The 21,240-nt window shown below is 41.5% G+C and overlaps 1 protein-coding gene across 2 annotated transcripts in view; it reads right to left on the bottom strand.

Annotated features, from left to right (window-relative positions):
• Positions 1-4,933: 4,933 nt before the first annotated feature.
• The window catches only part of LOC137147567 (uncharacterized), a 22,269-nt gene continuing 5,962 nt past the window's right edge, over positions 4,934-21,240 (bottom strand). The window contains exons 2-4 of one of the 2 annotated variants that reach the window (XM_067539886.1): positions 16,999-17,121; positions 9,363-9,547; positions 4,934-7,363 (exon numbers count right to left, since the gene is read on the bottom strand). In XM_067539886.1, the coding sequence (XP_067395987.1) occupies positions 6,356-7,363; positions 9,363-9,547; positions 16,999-17,002 (1,197 nt within the window). In that variant the 5' untranslated portion in view covers positions 17,003-17,121 and the 3' untranslated portion in view covers positions 4,934-6,355. Of the gene's footprint in view, positions 7,364-9,362; positions 9,548-9,878; positions 10,016-16,998; positions 17,122-21,240 lie in introns of those variants that run through there. The other variant, XM_067539878.1, reaches the window with a different exon arrangement.

The raw sequence follows: 21,240 nt of genomic DNA, 5'->3' as shown, positions 1-21,240 counted from the left end.
CATTTCCCTCCTGAGAATCGGCCTTCTCCGCTCCCGTTGGTGTGTGAAAGGCTCAGAGCGACAAGAGGTGAAACTGCCCCATCAAAGAGGCGCAGGGGAGCTGGCTCGGACCCGGGAACAGGCCGGCGAAGGAAAGCTCGCTGCAGCTGGCGCGTGTGCTCTCGGGTTCCTTTCGCTCCGCGTGCTCTTCTTCTTGGGACAACAGCGCAGCAGCCAGATAGTTTCCGACCAAACGTGACTTGTCAGTTGACTCCTGAAAAGGGGCATCGGGCACGTTTTGTTCATGGGCTGTTCGGAGATTCAACACTCCAGGCCCTGATACTGCAAGAATTATGCACCTGCTTAACTTGGTGCAGTGAGGGTAGTACCCCTGAGGTAACGAAGGCAATTCACAGTGCGGGTGGGAAGAGTAAACAGGTGTTTATGGCTCCAGGACTGGGACCTAAATTAAGGAATCTGTAAACAAAATGTCTTTTCATTTAACTATGAGCTGAAGATTTGCAGAGGGAAGGCTATCACTTTCACAGTAGCTTTTTAAAATGATACACAGGAGTCAGAAAAGTGATTCCATAAAAATGGTCTGGTTTCCCATATTTATTTTCTCTCAGTAAATCTATATCAGGGTTCCTCAGTCAAAAAATTATTTTTTCCCCCTCACTAAAAGTCCTGCAAACTCAGCCTAGGATTGGGTGGTAAAGCTGAGTCGTTTTGATACAAGGTATGGTTATCAGCAATGAAGGTTGTGCAATCAGCTGACAATTTTGTTAATTATCCTTGAAGCACCATTGAGCCCAGTTTTCTTCTGCATTGAGTCTGCAGGACTAACATGGAAGACTCATAGAAAAAGTAGTGCATAAAGTAGTGCTGTTTCTATGTAGTCTGATTATAGCACCATTTTAATCACACTGTGAAGTAGCACATTTTCTATGATAGTACAACAAGAAAAGGTTTAAAGTCCCATTTCTCTGCAGCTACATGGGCCATTAGTACAAGTCATCTACAAACACTAGTATTCATCCCATTTGCCCCATACTTTCTTTGACACCTTTTGTCTGTCTTGTCTATTTAGGCCCCAATCCTGCAGACATTTACATGCATGTTTAACAATTGTGAGTAGTGCTATTGAAATCAATGAGAATAAAATTAAGTACATGTGTGTTTGCAGCATCAGGGCCTTGGACTGTATGCTCTTCAAGTACAGCGCCCAGCACATTGGAATCCTGATCTCCGTTGGGGCTGTTAGATACTAGTGAAATACAAATAGAGCATAATAATTGGAAACTGCTTATTTATATTTAGATCCTGCAGCCATTTGTGTTTGCATGAGTCAACTCCTGGGAAATCTTTTCTGTTTCTGGAAATAAATAATATAAAAGATGCACCTCATTCCAACACCATCTTTTTTTGTTTGTTTTCATCTCCAAGGAGTATAGAAAAATCTTTTTTAATTAATGAAAACCAGCAGGGATTTTTTTAAAACTATACAGGGATAGAATTGTGTGTCATACTGGGGCAAAATCCAGCATAACTTGAATACATGATAGCAAGATGTGGCATATGATTTAAAATATCTTTTGAGTAGTAAGAATGAGTTGTTTCTTTGAGCCTTCACTCCATCCTTAGGCAAATTTTCTATAGAAATTAATGAGGAATTTTCCAGAATAATATGTGTAGGGCTGGGCCCTGAATTATTAAATGGAGATGGCTTTTTTTTGTTTGTTTGTTTTTTTAAAGTAATTTGCAACCAGAAAATGCAGGACTGGCCTTATGCCAAACAATACAGCAAGCAGAGCTGCTAGAAAAGGGTTCTGGCTGTGAATTTCTTTTCCCTGTGATCCTGTTTCCAGCAGGAATGAGCAAGGGGTTGGTTATGTCCTCTTTGTTTGGTCCAGCTGCTGAAGAAGTTTGGGGTGGGCCTCTGGTGTTAAAGATTGCATGGGATAAGGGTCCTCAAGCTTCCCCTTGGTTTCATTGTGCTCAGGGACATTTCTAGAAGATAAGAACATACGTTAAAGGTGGAAAATGAGGGACTGGATGGCTCAGAGACCTGACAGAGGCTCACAGAATCTTTACTTTTCATTTACCAGTTTGAATCCATGCCAAATTAATAGTGACCAAAGCTTTTGTTACCATCTAATTGTTTTTCAGTGACCTATGTGACCAGATGTGACCTATGTGGCTCGAAAGCTTGTCTCTCATCAACAGAAGTTGGTCCAATAAAGATATTACCTCTTTCACCTTGTCTCTCTAGTGAAATGAGTCAGTCGCAATACAACTTCCAGTTGACAGGCATTCCCTGCACCAAAACCACCATGCACAAATGGTATTACCTGGCATTATTCTTGGCAGTCTCAGAAGAGACTGTTGGGTACCAAACTCCCCACTCTTAGTTTGGGCTAATCCCTGTAGAGCAGAGCTAATCTTGTAATGTCATTGCCTGGGCTGCACCTGCTCTCTGAAGAATAACCATCCAGAGCTCTCAGTCCTGCAACTTCTGCAAGCAGTAAATGTAATTTAATAAAATCTTTTTAAAAGATTTTGGGAAATCTTTAAAAGAGCATTATAAAGGAGAGAGTGGGTATTTAACAAGTCCTGGCACATTTCCTTATCATGAAATTCATGCTAAACGTGACAGTTTAAGATAAAATGCAATTTGCAACAAAGGGAGAGGACAAATAATTCACACCAGATTATCAATTCATTTGGGATAGAGCACTGCAGTGTGCCATGCATATTTGCTACTCACAGCTCTGTGTGTGGAAAAACATGTATTCTACTTGACCTCGAGATACTGCATACTTGTGAGAAATGACCATAAGAGACTCCCCTTTCATATTTAAATTACAGGCTTGATCAATGAGAAGAAAGCAATTCACCATATACACTATATACCAAGAGTACAAGCAATGCAGCCCTATATTACTGCAGCACATTACTCCCCATGGGAGGGGGGTAAAAAAAAAAAAAAAAAAAAGATTCCTTTTGAGAATCTCATCCTAATAATTTGTCTCGTGTAATGGGTTGACTTCTTGTAGCTTTCAGATGAAGTCCCTCAGCAGTAGAAGTGCCACTAATCATTGAAGACCTGACCCAAAGTCTGTCAATGGAAAGACGTCTGGAACCAGCAGAGCCCCTGTGGTGGAGTGACCCGCTGGGACTATGCATCGAGGAAAAGATTCTGCCCTTCAGGCTATGGCACCATTTAACAGGCACAACTGTAGCTACGAGGCTGTAGTAGCCCACACCATTGGTGCAATTCTTTTTTTTACAGACAGTGGCTTTTGGATTTGCCTAGTTGAACACACTTCGCTAATGTAGGTCTACACTTAAAATGCTACAACAGTGCCACTGCCATACTTCACTGTAGGCATTACCTATGCCCGCGAGAGGGAAAGGTAGCTAAGTCAATGGAAGAATTCCTCTATCTGCCTAGAGGAGTGGTGGGGCAGTAAGGTTCTAAACCAAAGCCCTTACTAAGCCACAAACTCTCCTGAAGCTGAAAGGAGCTCAGCCCCAGGAGCCCTGAAACTAATGGAATTGGAAACACTTCCTACAAGCAGATTCCTCTCTCATGTTAAAAAAATGTAAAGTATAGTGGTGGATGTTGCTGTGTTTTATTTTAAATCTATTAACTAAGGTAGCTGAAAAGGGATGCAGACTCCATCTTTCCAACCCTCATAGAGCAGGTCCCAAGGGCCCCAGTTAGTAACCATTCAGAAAGGTGTTACAAAATTATTGTGGGCAGCTTCAGTAATACTTGCCCCATTCATTCCCCCCCCCCCCCAACAAATACAAATAGAAGGTGCATGATACCTGACACATTTACTCTTATTTTAAGTGCTATAGCCCTGTCTGGTCTCTCACCAACAGAAACTGGCCTAATAAAAGTTATTACCTCATCCACTTACCTGGTCTCTACATTTACTTTTTTTTTTTTAAAGTTCTATTCGAATATATAACTGTCTATAAAAGATACTTTTATTAAGAACAGAAGTGTGAATTCCACTTTACATTCATTTCACTGAGCAAAATGGAAAGGTTGCGGTGTTTTGTTTTTTTTGTTTGTTTTTGAGAAAATTCCTGTATCTGAAGATTTAAATCTTGTCATTTACACTGCTGCACAGAAGTGTATTTAAGACACCACATTTCCCCGCCCCCCCCCCCCCAACAGCAATTTTTAAAATGAAGATGGGCCCCAATGTTCAGAAGGATTGAGTACCCCACAGCTCCTCTTGACTTGAACTGGGAGTTCTGAGTGCTCAGCATTTCTGAAAATGGGGGCATAAATCTCCCCAGTGGTTTTTATGAGCAAAGACAGCCCACTGCTCTATAATAAACAGGCGGGGTGGGGAGTTCCAGGTGTCATGGAACCACTGAAGCTCTGCAGTACAAAGATGGAAGTAGAGGAAGCTGTGGAGAGCCCACACAGAAAGCACACAGGTGAGATCCTGGCCCTGTTGAAACCAAATGGCAAAACTCCCATTGACTTCAAAGGAGTGAAGATTTCGAGAGCTCAGCTACAGTGCTATATGAATTCATTAATATGGTGCTTCAGAGCACATAGGCAGCCTCAGGACAACTACAGCAGCCTCAAAGTGGCTCTGAATCCATTCAGCAGCCATATTTGGGATGATTCTTTTCCATTTCCAGCCTGATAGAAGCCACCTTGTGCTATAAATAGCTACTTAAATACTTAGGGAAATACAAATTTAGCCTTTAGACCCCAATTAATCTTTCACCATATACTTTAAGTGTGAGTAGTCTATTGAAAGCAGAAGGATTTAAGCATCTTCCAAAAACTTTGCTAGATTGGGACAGGAGTTAGGATGCCAGAGAGGGTTCCATCCCCGGCTCCACTCTCCTCCCCGCCCCCCCCCCAATCTACCAGAAAATCAAGAAATTAATAAGTGACAAACAATAAGCATTACTCAACACATTTTAGAAATAAAAACTTTACTGAGGCAATCAGATGCTAGATCATTAAAAGCAGTACAAATCATTTGATAATAAATACAATACTTAGCACTCACATAGTGCCTTGTGTGCAAAGCGCTTTATAGACATTAGTCTATTGTTCATCATAAGACTCCTATGAGGTAGGTAAGTATTATTATTTCCATTTTAAATATAGGGAAGATGGAGGCAGAGAGATTAAGTGATTTGTCCAAGACCACAGATGTAAAAGCCAAGACTTGTTAATTCTCAATCCATATGCAAGTGACTGGACTAGCTCTCTGTAGCTACATCAATTAAAAAAAACAACACCACTTTCATTGGTCTTATTTTATAAAATGAATGAAATCAATTTAAATTTTTTTTTTAACATCTTAAAGTTTGAAGCCAACTTAAAAAAAATGAATGCACAACTGCTTTTTGAGTATAATACAAACATTTTAAAAGTTATATATGAAAGAGATTAGGATATCCTGACCACAATCCTGCAACTGCATGAGCAGAGCCCCACACAGATGTAGAGCCCCCCAGAGTTCATTGACTTCAATCAAATTCCATGCAAAAACAGGGAACTGTCCTTTCAGTAGCCTCTAGGCACGGTTTCTTAAAGATATTTTGGTTCCCAACACTCACTGATGTCCAAAATCAATGGGTATTAGGTACCTCGATATCTTTGAGGAGCTGGGTCCCAGTCTCATCAGGATCATGCTCTACAATATAGCATTGAGAGTACAGGTCAAAAGGATGCTTTCCTTCAAGTCCTGTTACAGCCTACTTTATAGAGATACTGTTAATCCATCTTTTTCTTAGAGGATGACGACTATGAGAAAGAAAAATGGTAAAGAAAAAAAGGGTTTGAAAAACCTTTTCTTATGGCAGAATTCATGCAATTCCGTTAGAATACCACCAATTTGCACAAAGCATTGCCTTTAAAGGACTACACATTTTGTTCATTAAAAAACAATGTTGTATGTTAAATACTTCTGAAAGAGGGGATACTAGTGACTTGAGCTAAAGGCACACATCAAGTAGGAAATATACCATCCCACCTCCCTGCAATTTCCATTTTAAGTTTTCATTGTAGACTGGTCATGGACAGTTCACAGACCAAGTAAAGTTATCTGGTGGCTAATTATGAACACACACAAGATCACTGCAAGCAGCTTGTTGACAATGCCCACACAGAAAACACTCAGTGATGAAGTTATTCACTCATTTCTAGCAGCCACCTTCCAGTTTCTACATGCCTGCCTTCTCCCCTCCCTCCTTACTGACACACACAGCGCTCTCATAACAAACCCTAAACACATTGGCCAGCAACACTCCTCAGCCTTTCCCCATTACCAATCATGCTAAGTTATGAGGTGTTTTTGTTACATGCACACACCCACCAAACTTATTTTCACGTGTGACCTAAGTGGCAGCTTGAACTCTGGTCACCAGAGGTGAAGGGGTAACTTCTACAACCACTTAGCTCTCCATTTTGTTCACTTTCAAGTATCAAATCTAGACCGGTACCTAAGACATCATTTCTCATGTCTGACCAATGAGGATCAAATTCATCTATCATTCCTTTCAGTTGAGGCCCAAACACAGGAACCAGAGGCGTGAACATCCTCTGAGATGTTACCTGGCAGTTTGCAAATGTTGGAGGAAGAGTAATGCTAGAAGAAACAGGTGAATCAATGTCAGTTGACAAGTTACATTCAGCCTGAGCAGGCTCCATTTTTATTTGTGGGTCTCCTCCACCATGGCCTAAAACTGGACTCTTACTAAGATGAAATGTGCTTGCTTTGATATATGAACACTCCTCACTGACCATTCCTTGGCTAGAGTCTAAGTAGTTGACAATGACAGGCATTCTGTACACATTCTCTTTAGCTGCTGGATATTGATGATCTTGACCACACTGCTGCCCACCCAGGGGAGAAGAGGCCTGGAATAGCTTTGCATCTGAGTAATCATTTTCAGGTAAAGATCTCTGGTAGTATGGATGTTGCTGCAGTGGTTGCACAGGGTGCTGGATCTGGAAAGGATTCCCCATGGCTCCTAAACTGAACTGGTTGTCTCTTGACATGTAGTCCAAATTGAAGTGAGTTGATGGGATCTGGATTTGGGGCCCTGTTCTAAAGGTGCTATCCAAGCTCTCGAAATGCCCATCTGACCTAGGAAGTTGTTGCTCTGAATACTGCATGGGCTGCCTAGGAACATTTTGATTCCCTCCTGGCAGACATTGTTGTAGAGTGAGCAGACTCTGATCGGATGCAAGAGTCTGTGTCGTTCTTGGCCTATCTTGCAGATTGATGCTGAGGTGGGTCAGCTTCTTATTGCCATAATCAGGTATGGGAAAGGTAGGGACTTCAGTCTTCTTTTGGTTCAGTTGCCTGGCTCTTCTGTTTTGAAACCAAACCTGGGAGGGAATTAACAGAAAGAAAGAAGCCATAATCATTTCTGTGAAAGGGGACTTTGCAGGTGAATTTTTTAATGTAAGCCCACTCAAATACACAAGCTTTTACAAGGTCAAATTCTCCTCAGGTATACCAGTGTAAGTCTGGAGTCAGAGCACTGCTTCAGTGGAGTTAATGGTGTACAAGAGTACAGCATTTGGCCCCAATTTTTAAGAAGTGTTCCCACCCTCATATTTTCCAGTTTAGAGTTCATTTAACTATTTGAATTGCCAGGTATTTATACCCCTCTCTGAAATATTTTGCTAAGGAAAACTACAGAACCTTTTAGAGATCAGTGACCCCATTCAATTCACATTAGAATGAATGAAAAGGCTCCCAAGCATTTTGGGAGTTTGATCAGGTCCTTGTCAGCTGTTTGAGGAACTTGCAGTTAAGTTTCTACTGGCACAGGCTGAAAAGAGTGAAGGTGGGTGAAGAATTCTCAGTTGTAACTTTAAAAACTGTCAGCGTTTCAACATAACAATAACACTACCAGCTTTAGTTAATAAGCAAATTCAAACCCTACTTTGTTTCCCTTTTCCACCCAGCTGGAAAATAGGGTTTGGCCTTATTACAAACAATGGGCCCCACCCATGATCCTGTTGAACCCTGCCTTCTACAGTCAATGGGAGTAGCAGAGCTCAATCAGGTGCTATTTCCCCTGTCTTTGTGAGGAGCTAAACGGGGAGGGCTGCTTTTTATTTTAATGTATTTATAATCCAGATTCAAGTTATAACTTGTAGCTCTCCAGCACGGGCTAATCGGTGCTCCCTCGGTTAGCCAGCACTGTATTCAGTACAGGAGCCTAACTGAGATCTGCTGACTGAGGGCTCGGGTTGAGTAGTGACTCTGCAAGCTGACTCTAAATCGAAGCTTTATTAATGTGGTTACATCTGTGATGGCCCCACAGCGATGGGGATTCGGTTTGGGAGCAAAAAGCTGCTTAGGGTTGTGTGGATCGTGGGCTCTGTAATCGTTTTAAAAAATAACACACCCATACATTTCCAGTGAGTGGTGGCAAGTATTTCCCCCGCCCCTCATAAATACTGGGATCTGGCAGTTCTTTCTGTGCCGATTGTAACACTTTCAGGGAAGGTCACGTATCTTTTCTCGGGTTTGAACTCCCATGCAGACAAATGCAGACTCAGGGCAAGCCCCAGCGGGACCACCGGACCTTCCTTAAAGCTATTACAATCAATCGCTGATCGCTCGCAAGCGAATACAGCGCTCCAGATTCAACTACAGTCGAGCTTCAGGATCGGGCCCCAACGGGACTCGAGGGTGGGGGGCCCTCTGCAGACCCCTCAAACCTAAACTCAGCAGGGAGGGCAGCAGCGTTTCTCCCGCTAGAAACGCTTCTCAATCCAGATTCCCCCAGTATCGTTTACATGGTACAGTGGAACGTGCCGCTTGTTGCCGTCTCCCCGCAACCAAAGGGGAAGCAAGGAGAGGGCATCACGGCTGTGTGCTACCGAGCGCCTGGCTAAACGAGCAAAAGGGAAATGGTGTATTCCGCTTGGAAAGACTTCTCCCAGTCGTTAAACCCCCTGCCCCCTTCCTCCAATACCAGTTAATCACAGGAGCCGGTACAGCAGGATCGGGTCCCGGCGCAAAAAAGAAAGACCCAAGTCACAACAAGCAGGCAACCCAGGATCAGGCGTGCAAGCCCCGCTGCACACAAGCCACGGAGTTCTACGGGACGACGGAAAATAGCCTTGGTCGCTGCTGGGCTTGAGAAAGAAGAAATCAAGCAGCTGGCTGGCATCCAGCGCTGGGGGGGTTTTTTCGTTTGTTTTTTAAATTTGCAGATTGGAATGACATGCATCCGGAAAAGCGCAGTTCATTAACCCTCCAGGCCAACTGGGTGTTGAACAGATATTGTAATTTAAAAAAAAAAAAATCAAAACAAAAAAACCCACCCAAACAAATAATCCAAGTATATGCTTTTCCTTGTGCTCTTACCTGAATCCTGGACTCGGGTATCTCGGTGAGGCTGGATAGCCTCTCCCTCACGGTGATGCCGGGGTAGGGATCACTTTCAAACGTCTTCACCAAAAGGTCGAGTTGGGCTTTGCTAAACGTAGTCCGTTTCCTCCTGCCTCCTCCTTTCGGCGTTTTGGAAATGACGGGGCATGCCTTGACTTTGTCTGCGATTAAAAAAAGAAAAAAGAAAAAAAAATAGGTAAGGTAGAAACAGATATTTTTAAAATAAATTATTAAAACCTTTCCTAAGGCAAAATAGCAACATCGCAGCAGTAAAGAACCATTTAGCTTTTCTGCTAGTAGAACAAACAAGACCACCAATAACAAGCGAAAAAAATAACTACATCGGCCCCTACCCCATGTGCTACACGCGCAGGGATTTGATCTAGCTCTCTATGCAGCAGAAAGCCCCTGATTTTACAATCAACCAAAATTACCTGGGCCACCAACTAATTTTAATCAAACTTTGGGGAAATATATGAATATTATAGTTACCTGTGACGCTGTTTTTCACTTTGGCACGTTCCATCTTTGGGCTAGGAGCTTGCTAATTAGCGAAAATTGTCAGTTTTGTTTTTAAATGTTCACCACCCTAGAAGGCAGATAAGGCCCCACCCGTTTTAATTTAGCTGCAGACTCCTCCTTTGAGTAACAGTGTAAGGTAGGTAGGTTCCTTCAGTTTTATAGTGTCCTTCACCCAAGAGGTTAGCAACCCTCCCCCACACTATCCTGCATCCAATGGGGGCAAAGGCCTCTTATTGTGTCCTATTTTGTTACCCATTTAAAAAGAAAACTGAGCTGTAGGTTGTGTGGTGTTGGGCTTTCCCTCCTTTTTTTAAAAAAGTTAAAGTCTGACTCAGAAAGATGTCCCACACCTCTATTGTCATCAAATCACCAAAATACACATAAGTAGATCTTGTCCCCTGAGAAGTAGCCAAAGTGTCTCTCTGACTGAGGCCTTTAGACCAGGGGCTCTCAACCTTTCCAGACTGTTGTACCCCTTTCAGGAGACTGATTTGTCTTGCGTACTTCAAGTTTCACCTCACTTTAAAACTACTTGCTTACAAAATCAGAAATAAAAAGACAAGTGTCACAGCACACTCTTACTGAAAAATGGCTTACTTTCTCATTACTGCCATATAATTATAAAATAAATCAATTGGAATATCAATATTGTACTTAACAAGTCATTGTATGTATGAAATTTTAATTTGTACTGACTTCGCTTGTGCTTTTTATGTAGCCTGTTGTAAAAGTAGGCACATGTCTAGATGAATTGATGCACCTCCTGGAAGACTGCTACATACCTCCCATGGGGTACATGTACCCCTGGTTGAGAACCACTGCTTTAGACTCTCATATATAAATCCAGCACTGGCAACTGGGAAGAAGAGTTTTTCCAAATGTGCAAGGGTAACATTTTCCTTTCTTATACAACATTCTATAAGGATTATAGGGGTCCTGGGGCTTGGCAGAGGAAAAAAGGCCTTGTAGCTCTCAGAACAAATTCCCCTTGCTTCCAGATTCCAGGTGACCAAAGCAGAGCTCATGCTGATCAGAACAGAGGCGCTGTTTGTTTGTTTCTACAAATCCAGGTCTCCCTTAAACATCAGTAGAACTCTAATTATGACAGTGGCCTCCCTGACTGTGGATGTATTCCTTTGGAACAAAAACAAATCCAGATTTTATTGTGTTGATGATATAATAATTACTTGGTTTTACTACTTCTCTTTTTTTAAAAAAATTAACTCTTTATAATCGTTAGTTCAGTTCTGTTTCCGTCAGAGGGAGTTTTACCACTGTCTTGAAGGAAATCAGGTAAGTAAATGCCAGTGGCTTTACCAAATGTATTAAAATAAAAAATCATACAGTGGAACATGAACATTTCAATCACAGTAAGAGTCTCAACCTGCTGTAGTCTAGACTCTAGCAAAAGTCACATTGACTTCTGATTAAGCACAGCCAAACTGAGCCCCAAAATTGGATATGGTTTAATCTGTTTACAGCTAAATCCTACTCATTCCATCAAGTAATCCCTGAAACAAGGGGCCTGAGTCTGAAACTCACACGAGCAATTTCAAGGAAGTCAAGGGATGGTTCCTATTAGTACAGATTACAGAACTGGGTCTAAGGTGGGATATAACAATAATGGCTGAAGTATTAACTCAAAAGAGAGATCAGAATTATTTAAAGTGGCTATTGGTAATATTTGTATGAACAAGGAGCAATGAAATGAAATCTAACATTGGGTAGATATTAGTGGATCAATTCGTTTGTGTAATAATTTACCAAAAGAGGCCATTAAAGGCTATCACGGGAGATATATAATTACTGTATATGCCTTTCATCCCAAAGTGTCCCCAAACATTTTGCAAATCTGTGTCTTGCTTCTGCTTACACTGAAGCCAAGAGGTACAGATAGAGGTCCTTAAGCTATATACACTGGGCTCACATCACCCACCACTGAAGTGCACCTCTGGGACAAAACAACAACTTAATATACACACAACAATACCATAGTAGTTTAAGCAAATACACTTTCCAATAGAATCTGCACATATGATAGTATAGAAGAAACACTCATGGGTTTCATGTAGACAATAATCCTGCACTAACGGAATGAACTAGTCCATCCACAATCCCCTGCCTACCCCATCCCTGTTCTGTGTGAGTTGTTTGTTTGTTTTCTTTTACTGTATCACTCCCATAACTTGTGGTATTATGGCACATATCAGTCCCATTGGATCTTCTTCATAGTAGCCATCTTCAATCACCAATCCTTTGGACTGTCTGGAAGACTTTCCTTTCCATTCAAATGATAAATAAATACATTTAGATAGGGCGCAGATTGACAGCATTAATAATAACTCTGCTCACAAGCCACACTCTCCCCCATGTGACTATACTTATGGAATCTTGTGCAGAGGTTTAAAATATGATCATCTGTGTTCTTGATTTGGCTCCATCTTAATGGGGTTTAGATATGCCCATGGGCAGGTTTGAATTAAGGCATAGGCATAATAAACATATACATGGAGCTTCAGCTCCCAAAGTCATGCAACCATGTCTGAATATAAACTTTCATTTTTTCTTCTTAATGTTACATTTCTAGCCCTCATGGCTGCCAAGAAAAGCTTGACAATGTGAGCTCAGCATAACTGCTGTAGCACGTCCGTGTAGACACATACTACCTACACCGACAGGAGGGATTCTCCAATCGATGTAGGTAATTCCCCTCCCTGAGAGACAGTAGCTAGGTTGATAGAAGAATTTTTCTGTCAACCTAGTGCTGTCTATAAGGGGACTCAGATTGGTTTAACTGCTGCTTAGGGGCATTGATTTTTCACACCTCTGAGTGACGTAATTATACCAATCTAATTTACTCGGATAAACCAGGGCTAGATATCTGCTGCTCTGGAAGAAGGGATAAAAGAGGAAGGAAAGGAAGCACAAGGGGATTCCTTCCTTGTCCACAGCTGGGGTTAGCAACTCTGACGCTAGCCATCAACTGATGACTCAGAGCAAGAGAAGGCCTTGGTTAACACACCATCAAGATGAATAGGGCAGTTCACACTTCCCAGAGCTATTGTTTCAGATACATTGTCAAGCAGGCTCTTTACTCTTCCAAGTTTCCAAGGTTTTCTTTGCAATGCTAATAGCTAGGGATTTAAGTTTTATTTAAAAAACAAAAACAGTGAGATTCTAGAAAACAAGATCCACAGTTTCAAGCGTCCCTCTCCTTCTCCCTTCAAAAAAAAAAAAAAACACCACCTCCCACCAAAACAGGTCACCACTGATCCAATGTGACCTAGCCTAAAATGAGTGCTGATTTCGAGTATCTGGGACTAAATCATGGTCCCACTGAAAGCTATGGAAGTTTTGCCATTGATTTCAGGGAGGTCAGGATTCAGATTCTGTCCTCCACCAAGTTCCCTTTATGCCAGTCTGCTGGTATAAAGGGGGCTAAGAGAAGGCAAAAACAGTCATGAAATGCCTAGAAAATACTCACAGCACTGGGGCAGTTGGCTGCACCTGGTTTAGAGATATGCAGGAGTTGCAAGGGGTAGCAAGGAGCAAGTTGGGGCGTATATCTCAGCTGTGCAGAGCAGTCCATTGGCAGCTGTGCCAAAAACAGTTTGGAGAAGGCTCTCTAATATCTGCTCTAATTTATGCCATGGGCTGCATCAGCTGCCAGAGCAGCTCAGATTCTGGGAAGTGCAAAGGGGGGGAGGGGATCCTTATTCTCCGAGGGCCACATTCTGTGCTGTATATGTAATATGTATACATAACAACAGATATGCTAAAAAAACAACACCCTACTAAAGCAAGACATTCCACTGGTCACACTTCTCTCCCTGGGGGAGAACAAGCCAACAAACAACACGTGTCAAATGTTGGTAACGCCTGCTTAATGCATTACTGCTACCCAACTACCACTGGTGAAATAATCACTGAGCTGCTGTTAAATTAATCTCTAATTCCATACAGCAAACATTTCTTAGACCCATACTGCACCAATTTAAGCAGAACTTTCCATTGCATCCAGTAGGGAGTTGTGTTCCAAAATCAGTGGTACAACTTAGCCATCAGACATTTACACATCATAAAAGGGAGGCTCATCTCATGCCTGCTTATCTAAAACACCTCTTTATTTATCTTGTTGGTGTCAAATTTTGCAGCCCCATTATTTACTAATCAACACCACTTTGATTCTGGACTTGACAGAGAGCAGCAGAAGGCAGAGCGTATACCACTGAAATAAAAATATCAAAGGACGTCTGAAGTGTTGCAGAGAGATTTCAAATTCAAATGCACTGTAATAATGTAGTGTAATAGAATGTGTTTGTAATGGGTCTATTCTATTCTATAGAAGTTCTTCTGTCACACTCATTACCATAGTATCTCAGTACCTACCAGTAGTGCCTTAAGCACCTTTACTAACATCTGACATCTGTTTGTTGCTTCTCCTCTCACCCAGGAGAGAAGTGTGGGCAGCGGAATGTCTTATTTTAGTAGGTTTTTTTCTTTTCTTTTTTTCAAAATATACATGGTGTTTTATATATATATATATATATATATATATATATATATATATATATGTCAGAGAAGGTCAGGTCAAAGACACGTTGGAAAAGTGCACCTTGCACTGGGAGGGGAAGGTGGTGAGGTTAGTCATGGTCCTTAGTTTCTGGGTGAGTTCATGACACAGTCTTGGACCAACCCCTGAGGAATATCTGTCTCTTGCACATATGAGCTTTACCTTTAGTGTAGGGAGTGCCACTGGGACTGAAGAGTGTTCTGTTCCTGCTGCTGAAGTGAATTTTCTGACATCAGATAATTCACAGGGGGCCCCGACTTGCCCCCTATTAATGTCAATAAAAGCGAGATCAGATGAAAAATGTACAGCCATAAAATTCCAAAGGTGTTTAGTGATAGGCTAACTCTGCTCCCACTGGAGTCAAAAGGAGTTGTACCATTGATTGCAATGCTCACAGAATTCAGGCAAAATCCCTCTTTTGAAAAATCTCACCCTTACCTGTTACATTTACTGAACCCTTAAAAATCTCCCTTTCCATTGCCTGTAAGTCCCTGAAACTTGGCTGTGGACTGCGCTGAAATCAGTTATCTAAAATAATGCTGTTTGAAAAAAACATCTGACCTTTTAACTCCTCTTCTGCTGTCTAATGCCCAGACTCATGTGCTGATGTCCAAAGGGGGAGGGGGGGGGAAATCTAGCCCTTGTGGTTTAAAAAAAAAACAGCAGGAAAACATGACCTGAGAGTAACTGATGCAATGCCAGAGTCTGCAGACAGCCTGAAACAATAGCTATGAGAGGTATGGGCTACACCATTCATCTCTGTGGGTCACTAACTCTGAAATCACTGCTTTGGTGTGGAAGGATGCTTATACCATCTCTTGCTGCTAATGGACAATTATGGCTCTGTTGGGGCAGTGCTAGCAGGAGTCCCCGTATACATTCTTCTTTTGGGACAGATTCCCACCTCAAGGCAAGGAGCAATGATCTGGGGTTTGCAGAAGATCAGCCTTCTCAGGAAGGAGGGATGGTCACCACACACCAGTCTAGCAGATGGCTCAGGATGGGGCAGGGCCCCAGCACAAGAGAGCACCTTAGTGCAGGGGTGGGGCAGGGCCATGAAAGGGGCTCCAACTGAGGTGCACCTGTGGCCTGGGATTGTCTAAATCCCAGTACTGCCTTCATGTTGTCTTCTATGCAACCGCTTTTACCTGGAAGTGAAACCCTCTCCTGTGTTCCTTTGTCCATCAAGCTTTCCTCCCCCCCCAAATATCCTCCCCACGTGCAGATGGGTTCTTTTCCTCTCTCTCTCTCTCTCTCTGTATATATATATTTAGGATCCATATTGCATGTGTTTCATTGGCAGCTCAGTGCTACAAACCCTACTCACAACAAGCAGTTCAACTGAAGGCAGTGGATCTGGTACAGTTGCACGAGTATTAGGGTGACCAGATAGCAAGTGTGAAAAATTGGGACGGTGCTGAGGGGTAATAGAAGTCTATATAAGACAAAGCCCCAAATATCAGGACTGTTCCTATAAAATCGGGGCATCTGGTCACCCTAACGGGTACATGCCCACTAACTTCTGAAATCCCCAGTGTGGACAAGCACTTAATCTGCATTCCTTTATTGTAATCCTTTTCCCCTCTTCCCTCCTCTTATCACAGATTTTCTGTTGTCATAGATCTTGCAACATGATCAATCAACACTTTCAACTCCCACTTACTTCAGTGGCACATGAGGGCCTTCAGCACCTTACAGTAGCAGGCTCTTAGACTGCAAGTGTTGTAGGACCAGCCTTGCATCTTCTTTGATTTCTGTAAAATACCACACCCTCACATAATGCTATAGAAAGGGAAGACAACAGCATAGTCTGCCAAACCTGATTACAAACCTTAGGCCCCTGAAGAGAAGTAAACTTAGCCTCAAGGCTTTTTCCACAGGGACTGGAGACAAATCGTCTGGAGTCTCCCCTCCTCCCTGTCCCCAGAGCAGAAGCCCTACCTTGATTTTCAATGCTGTTTTCTCCCATCTTAAAAGCCATACCTTCCACTCCTGCTGGAACATGCTGCCCACCCATCTTACTCTTCCAATTGACCCGTTGCCAGGTCCATGTTGCTTTTTTCCCCACCTCAGCCTGCCTTCCCATCCTTATTTGCATAATACCCACTGCGAAAATGCATCACGTTAGAAAAACATGTTAGCAAAGGTGATTTTGCCCTTCGTGGACAGTCATGTTTAAAATGTGCTAGCTGGTTGCAGTTGACTATAGCGTTTCTCAGTGATCAGAACCCTTTCCTCTTTTGCAACACTATACTCTCCAGTGTCCAGCACCATGCTTTTCAAATCTGGACAGACTCCAAAGCATTAAACATCTTACTCTACGAGTTAAGTGACAGCAGAAAGGAGCAGGATAGCAAGCCAGCATTTAGAAAATGAAAAAATGATACCCCGAGGTCATTTACTGGGGATACGGATGATACAGGTAGTCTGGCCTAGTTAGGGCAGGAAACCGGGAGTCAGGAAGCTCACCGGTTGTTTTACTCATTTTTTTAACCTTTTGATTGTTTCTTTACTCACTCATTGCGCAATGTGAGGCAAGTTGCTTCACCTCGGTGTGCCATCAATCTGGGTGTAATGTATCTTTGAAAAGTCCTTTGAGATTGTCAGATGAAAGTTGTTTTCTGTGTGTGTAACTGTTTGCTATTTAAAAAAACAAACAAACAAAAAGGATAGGATGCATTAAAAACAACAGGATAGATTCAGGGTATGCATACACTTCAAACTGGGGATGAAATGTACAGCTCAGGCAGAAGTGAGCAAACTAGGTTGGATTAGGCTTGTGCACTAAAAATAGAAGTGTAGTCCCCTACCCTGCTATTTTTAGCATACTAGCTGAAGCCAACACAGAATGTGAATGTCTACCTGGGCTGGAAATTAAATTTCCACCTTGAGGCATAGATGTATGCCGAATCTACTTTTAGACAGAGAAACACAAAATGTATTCAATGGGTGCATTGGCATCACTAAATGGCTTCCATCAGACATCAGTAAAGCCCAATTACAAACCATTGTTAAAATCCTGTCTACACTGCAAACTGGAACCATGTTATAACCATGTCTCCTGACTAAGTCATTTTACTGTAAACAAGGGCTTAATAATTAGTAGAACATACAATGTCAGTGACTGGATTTCTTTGTGTTCATCTTTCTTTTTCCTTTTAGAATACAAAGCCCATGATGATGATAATTATATGTCTAGTGGCATGGTATACAGCTTATGTTAAACATATGGGACTTTGGCACAAATTAAAGGCCAAATGCTGCTCTCCTATGTACATACAGTACTCAATTTCTTTTTAAATCAATGGGACTTTCTACACTTTTATAGCTCAGGGAAGAATTTATTCCTAAATTTTTGTAAAGATGATATCAATGAATGAGGCTGATATGGCTAACAAGATCCAAGCCATAGATTTTGCCACCTACTATTATAGTTCAAAATATGATACCAAACAATTAGTTTAATTTTCCATCACATTTTAATAACTTTAAACATTTATGTATAACAAGGATATAGCTATCATTCTTACTGTACAAAGAACTTCCATTGCAATACAAAGAGTATGTATGTCTACACTGCAAAAAAAAAAAAAAAAAAAAAAAAAAGGAATGTTTTCAACTTGGTTTAGCTATCTTGGGTTAAAATGGAAGTGAAGACATGGCAATTTGGGTTTGAACTCAGGTTAGACAGCTGGAATTCAACCCCAAGGTCTGTTACAGATTTTAACTTGGCTTGCTAACCTGAGTTCAAAGCTGAATTGCCATTTCATTGTTATTTTAACCGCGTTTGCTAAAGCAAGGTAGGGCTAGTCTACATTTAAAACTTACAGTGCACAGCTGTATTGGTACTACTATGCTGCTGTAAAAGTGCTTGTGTAGCTGCGTTATGTTAATGGGAGAGAGAGCTCTCCCGCCAACATAATAAAACCACCTAAATGAGTGGCGGTGGATATGTTGGTGGGAGAATGTCTCACGCGAACATAGCACTGTCTACATAAGCGCTTATGCTGGCAAAACTTATGTCGCTCAGGGGTGTGTTTTTTCACACCCCTGAGCAATAAAAGTTTTGCCGGAAAAAGTGCTAGTGTAGACAAGGCCTTAGTTAGCTAAACTGAGTTAAGAATACACCTTTTCTGCAGTTTAGACATACCCACAGTTTGAGGGGAGAAAACAGCCTTTAGTTTGTCTATTTATTTCTGTATAATGGATTTCTCAATACTTTTGAAAATGTGACCACTTATTTAAGTGCTTAAATATAGATTTAGGAAGATAATGCTGGACTTCTATTGTTGAAAATCTTGGCCATTGTAATTAGTAATATAAATATTTATGAAGTAGTAAAACAGGAAATGAAAAAGAGTTCTTGCTTAGTTTGTCTCATCTTAGAATTTAAAAGCAGCAGTGATCATTTTAAAACCAACCATTATTCAAAGAAGAAATATTTTTGTAGAAGGAATGAAATTGTGAGGGAGGTTATTTTAAAAAAATGCGTAGTAAATTAATTTAATAGTAAGGAAATGCTTGCGGCACTTTCATTACATCCTTCTTTGTTAACTCTGAGTAACAGAAATAATTTGTTAAATCCATCTCCTTATAGAATCTACAGTGAATAAACACATATTCTGTCTCATCTACATTAGCCTTTCAACTCAGTTTAAAGTTGGCTGCAGCTAAATAATTTCCTAACAAGGGACCCAATCCTGCAACTATACAACTCTAGATTAGCCCAAACCATGTTTCAAAATTCTTTAGATGGAATCAAACTCTTAAAACCTAAATTTCTTCTTCCATTTTTCCTCTCACCCCCCTCCCCAAAGACACAGAAGAAGAAACCCTGCCTCCTACTATCTAGTCTCTGGCATCTATCAAGAGCACAAAACACAAGTGACAGACTGCCTGACAAATACCATTTGTGTTCCCAGATAGTCCTAAACCAATGTCTCTAACTTGGAGGCAGAACATGTTTTCCATTGTACTAGAAACAACAGACATGGCGTTGGCATTTAAAATCTGAAAGACTAATTTAATGTTGTAAACAATGCGTGAAATGAGCAGCAGAAATATAGGCCCGCAGAGCGATAGGGGGAAGAAGAAGCATTGCTCCATCTACTTCAACTTCCCTGCAACAGGACCAAACCATTACTCAGCTTTTAAACTTGGGCCTGGTGCACCCTTAAGAATGATACTGAAGAACAGAAAGATAAAACGGGTTACTGTGCATTATATAGCAATGGAGACACACTTTTCCCCCCTCTTCAGTCTCTTAAAGTTTGCTTTCTCCTTTAACTTTCTAAGGCCTTGTCTACAGCGAGCAAACATGAAGCAAGTTAGCCTGTCTACATTACAGGGTGTCAGCACTGGTGCAGCTACACTCATTGGTAGCCATTGATGACTGAATCAAGACTAGACCCAAGCATAGACAAGATCTTTGACTATGTACCCGGTGGTTATTCTTAGTGTTATTGTCTATAAAGGAACATGCTCAACGTTATAAAACAGATTAACTCCTAATGTAAGCATGTCTCCCATTACCCTAGCACTTTATCCCTGTATGCACAACCCCTATGAAGTCAACTGGAATCATGCTGGTCTTGGAGGTAGGTTCCAAGGACCTCTCCCTCCAACAAGAGGAACAGTGTTTTGGACACAGGGACAAACAGTGGCCCTACAAACTATCTGTGGGGTAGTAGGGACACAACACACATTCAGACTAAATCTTCATTGCCAAAAAAGGTGTGTTTTTTAACAACAAGATAACTAACATGCATTAACTATCTTGCTGTAAAAAAGTCTAGTGGAGACAAGGCACAGGTAGTTTTGGTGGTAGTTTAGTTCAGTTTTTACTGCAGTATATCTAGGCGAGGTCAACACTGGACCCACAGTTGACATCACATAGCTACACTGCAATAAGGACTACGGAGGCTGATCTATGCTAGAATTTACATCAGGATAACTAATTCACTTTAGTTTTCTCACTGTAAAAACACACCTTTTTTGCCACACAAGACAGCGTTAAAACAATTCAAGGGATCCTACACCTCCTAACTGTAGAAGAGAACTTCAACACAGGGCAGGCTGCCACCAGGCACACTCCCATCCCTAGGAGATATTTGGAAGTGGAAGAGTTGGCCTCTGTTCCCCAGCTGGAGAACAGATTAGATTTCCCATTTTTGTCAGCTTGCATTCCCACAGCTGATGATCTTTCATGGACCACGTTATATCAGCAACAGCTAATGCAAACTGTTTTCCTATATGTGCCACTGCCCTCTTGTGTCAGCAACAGCATTTCATACACGATGCATCTGGTATTAAGCCAATTACAGTGGGGGCGAAAAATAAATGATTATTCAGTACACTGATCAAACACCTATAGAAGATATAAATCCTCTGGATTTCAGAGTCACTGCTAAAGAAGAAACCTGGAACAGTATCCAGGATAATGATAACCAGAAAGATTTAGATAAACTGGAGGAAACAAAGACAAGGGAAGAAAAAATAATTGAAGGACTGGGTGGATTGATTTGTGAGGCAATCGAAGCAGCTAATGATGATCCCAATTTTGCAAAGGACTTTAAGGAATAGCTTAAACCCAGAGCTTCAGATAAACAAATGTCAGTCCTGTATCAATTTTAAAACATGGATTAGAAAGGAGTTTTAATTAAGTGGCTGCTCATAAGATTTTGGTTTACCTGTATTGCTAGATTAATGGGTAGCTATAGTGGTAATCATATACCAGGTATTTGAAGGGTATAAATCTCA

Source organism: Emydura macquarii, unplaced genomic scaffold (assembly GCF_026122565.2).
Source record: "Emydura macquarii macquarii isolate MOO-44397 ecotype Brisbane River unplaced genomic scaffold, CSIRO-AGI_Emac_v2 contig_67, whole genome shotgun sequence".
Lineage (NCBI taxonomy): Eukaryota > Metazoa > Chordata > Testudines > Chelidae > Emydura > Emydura macquarii.
This window is presented reverse-complemented; position numbering and strand designations above follow the sequence as displayed.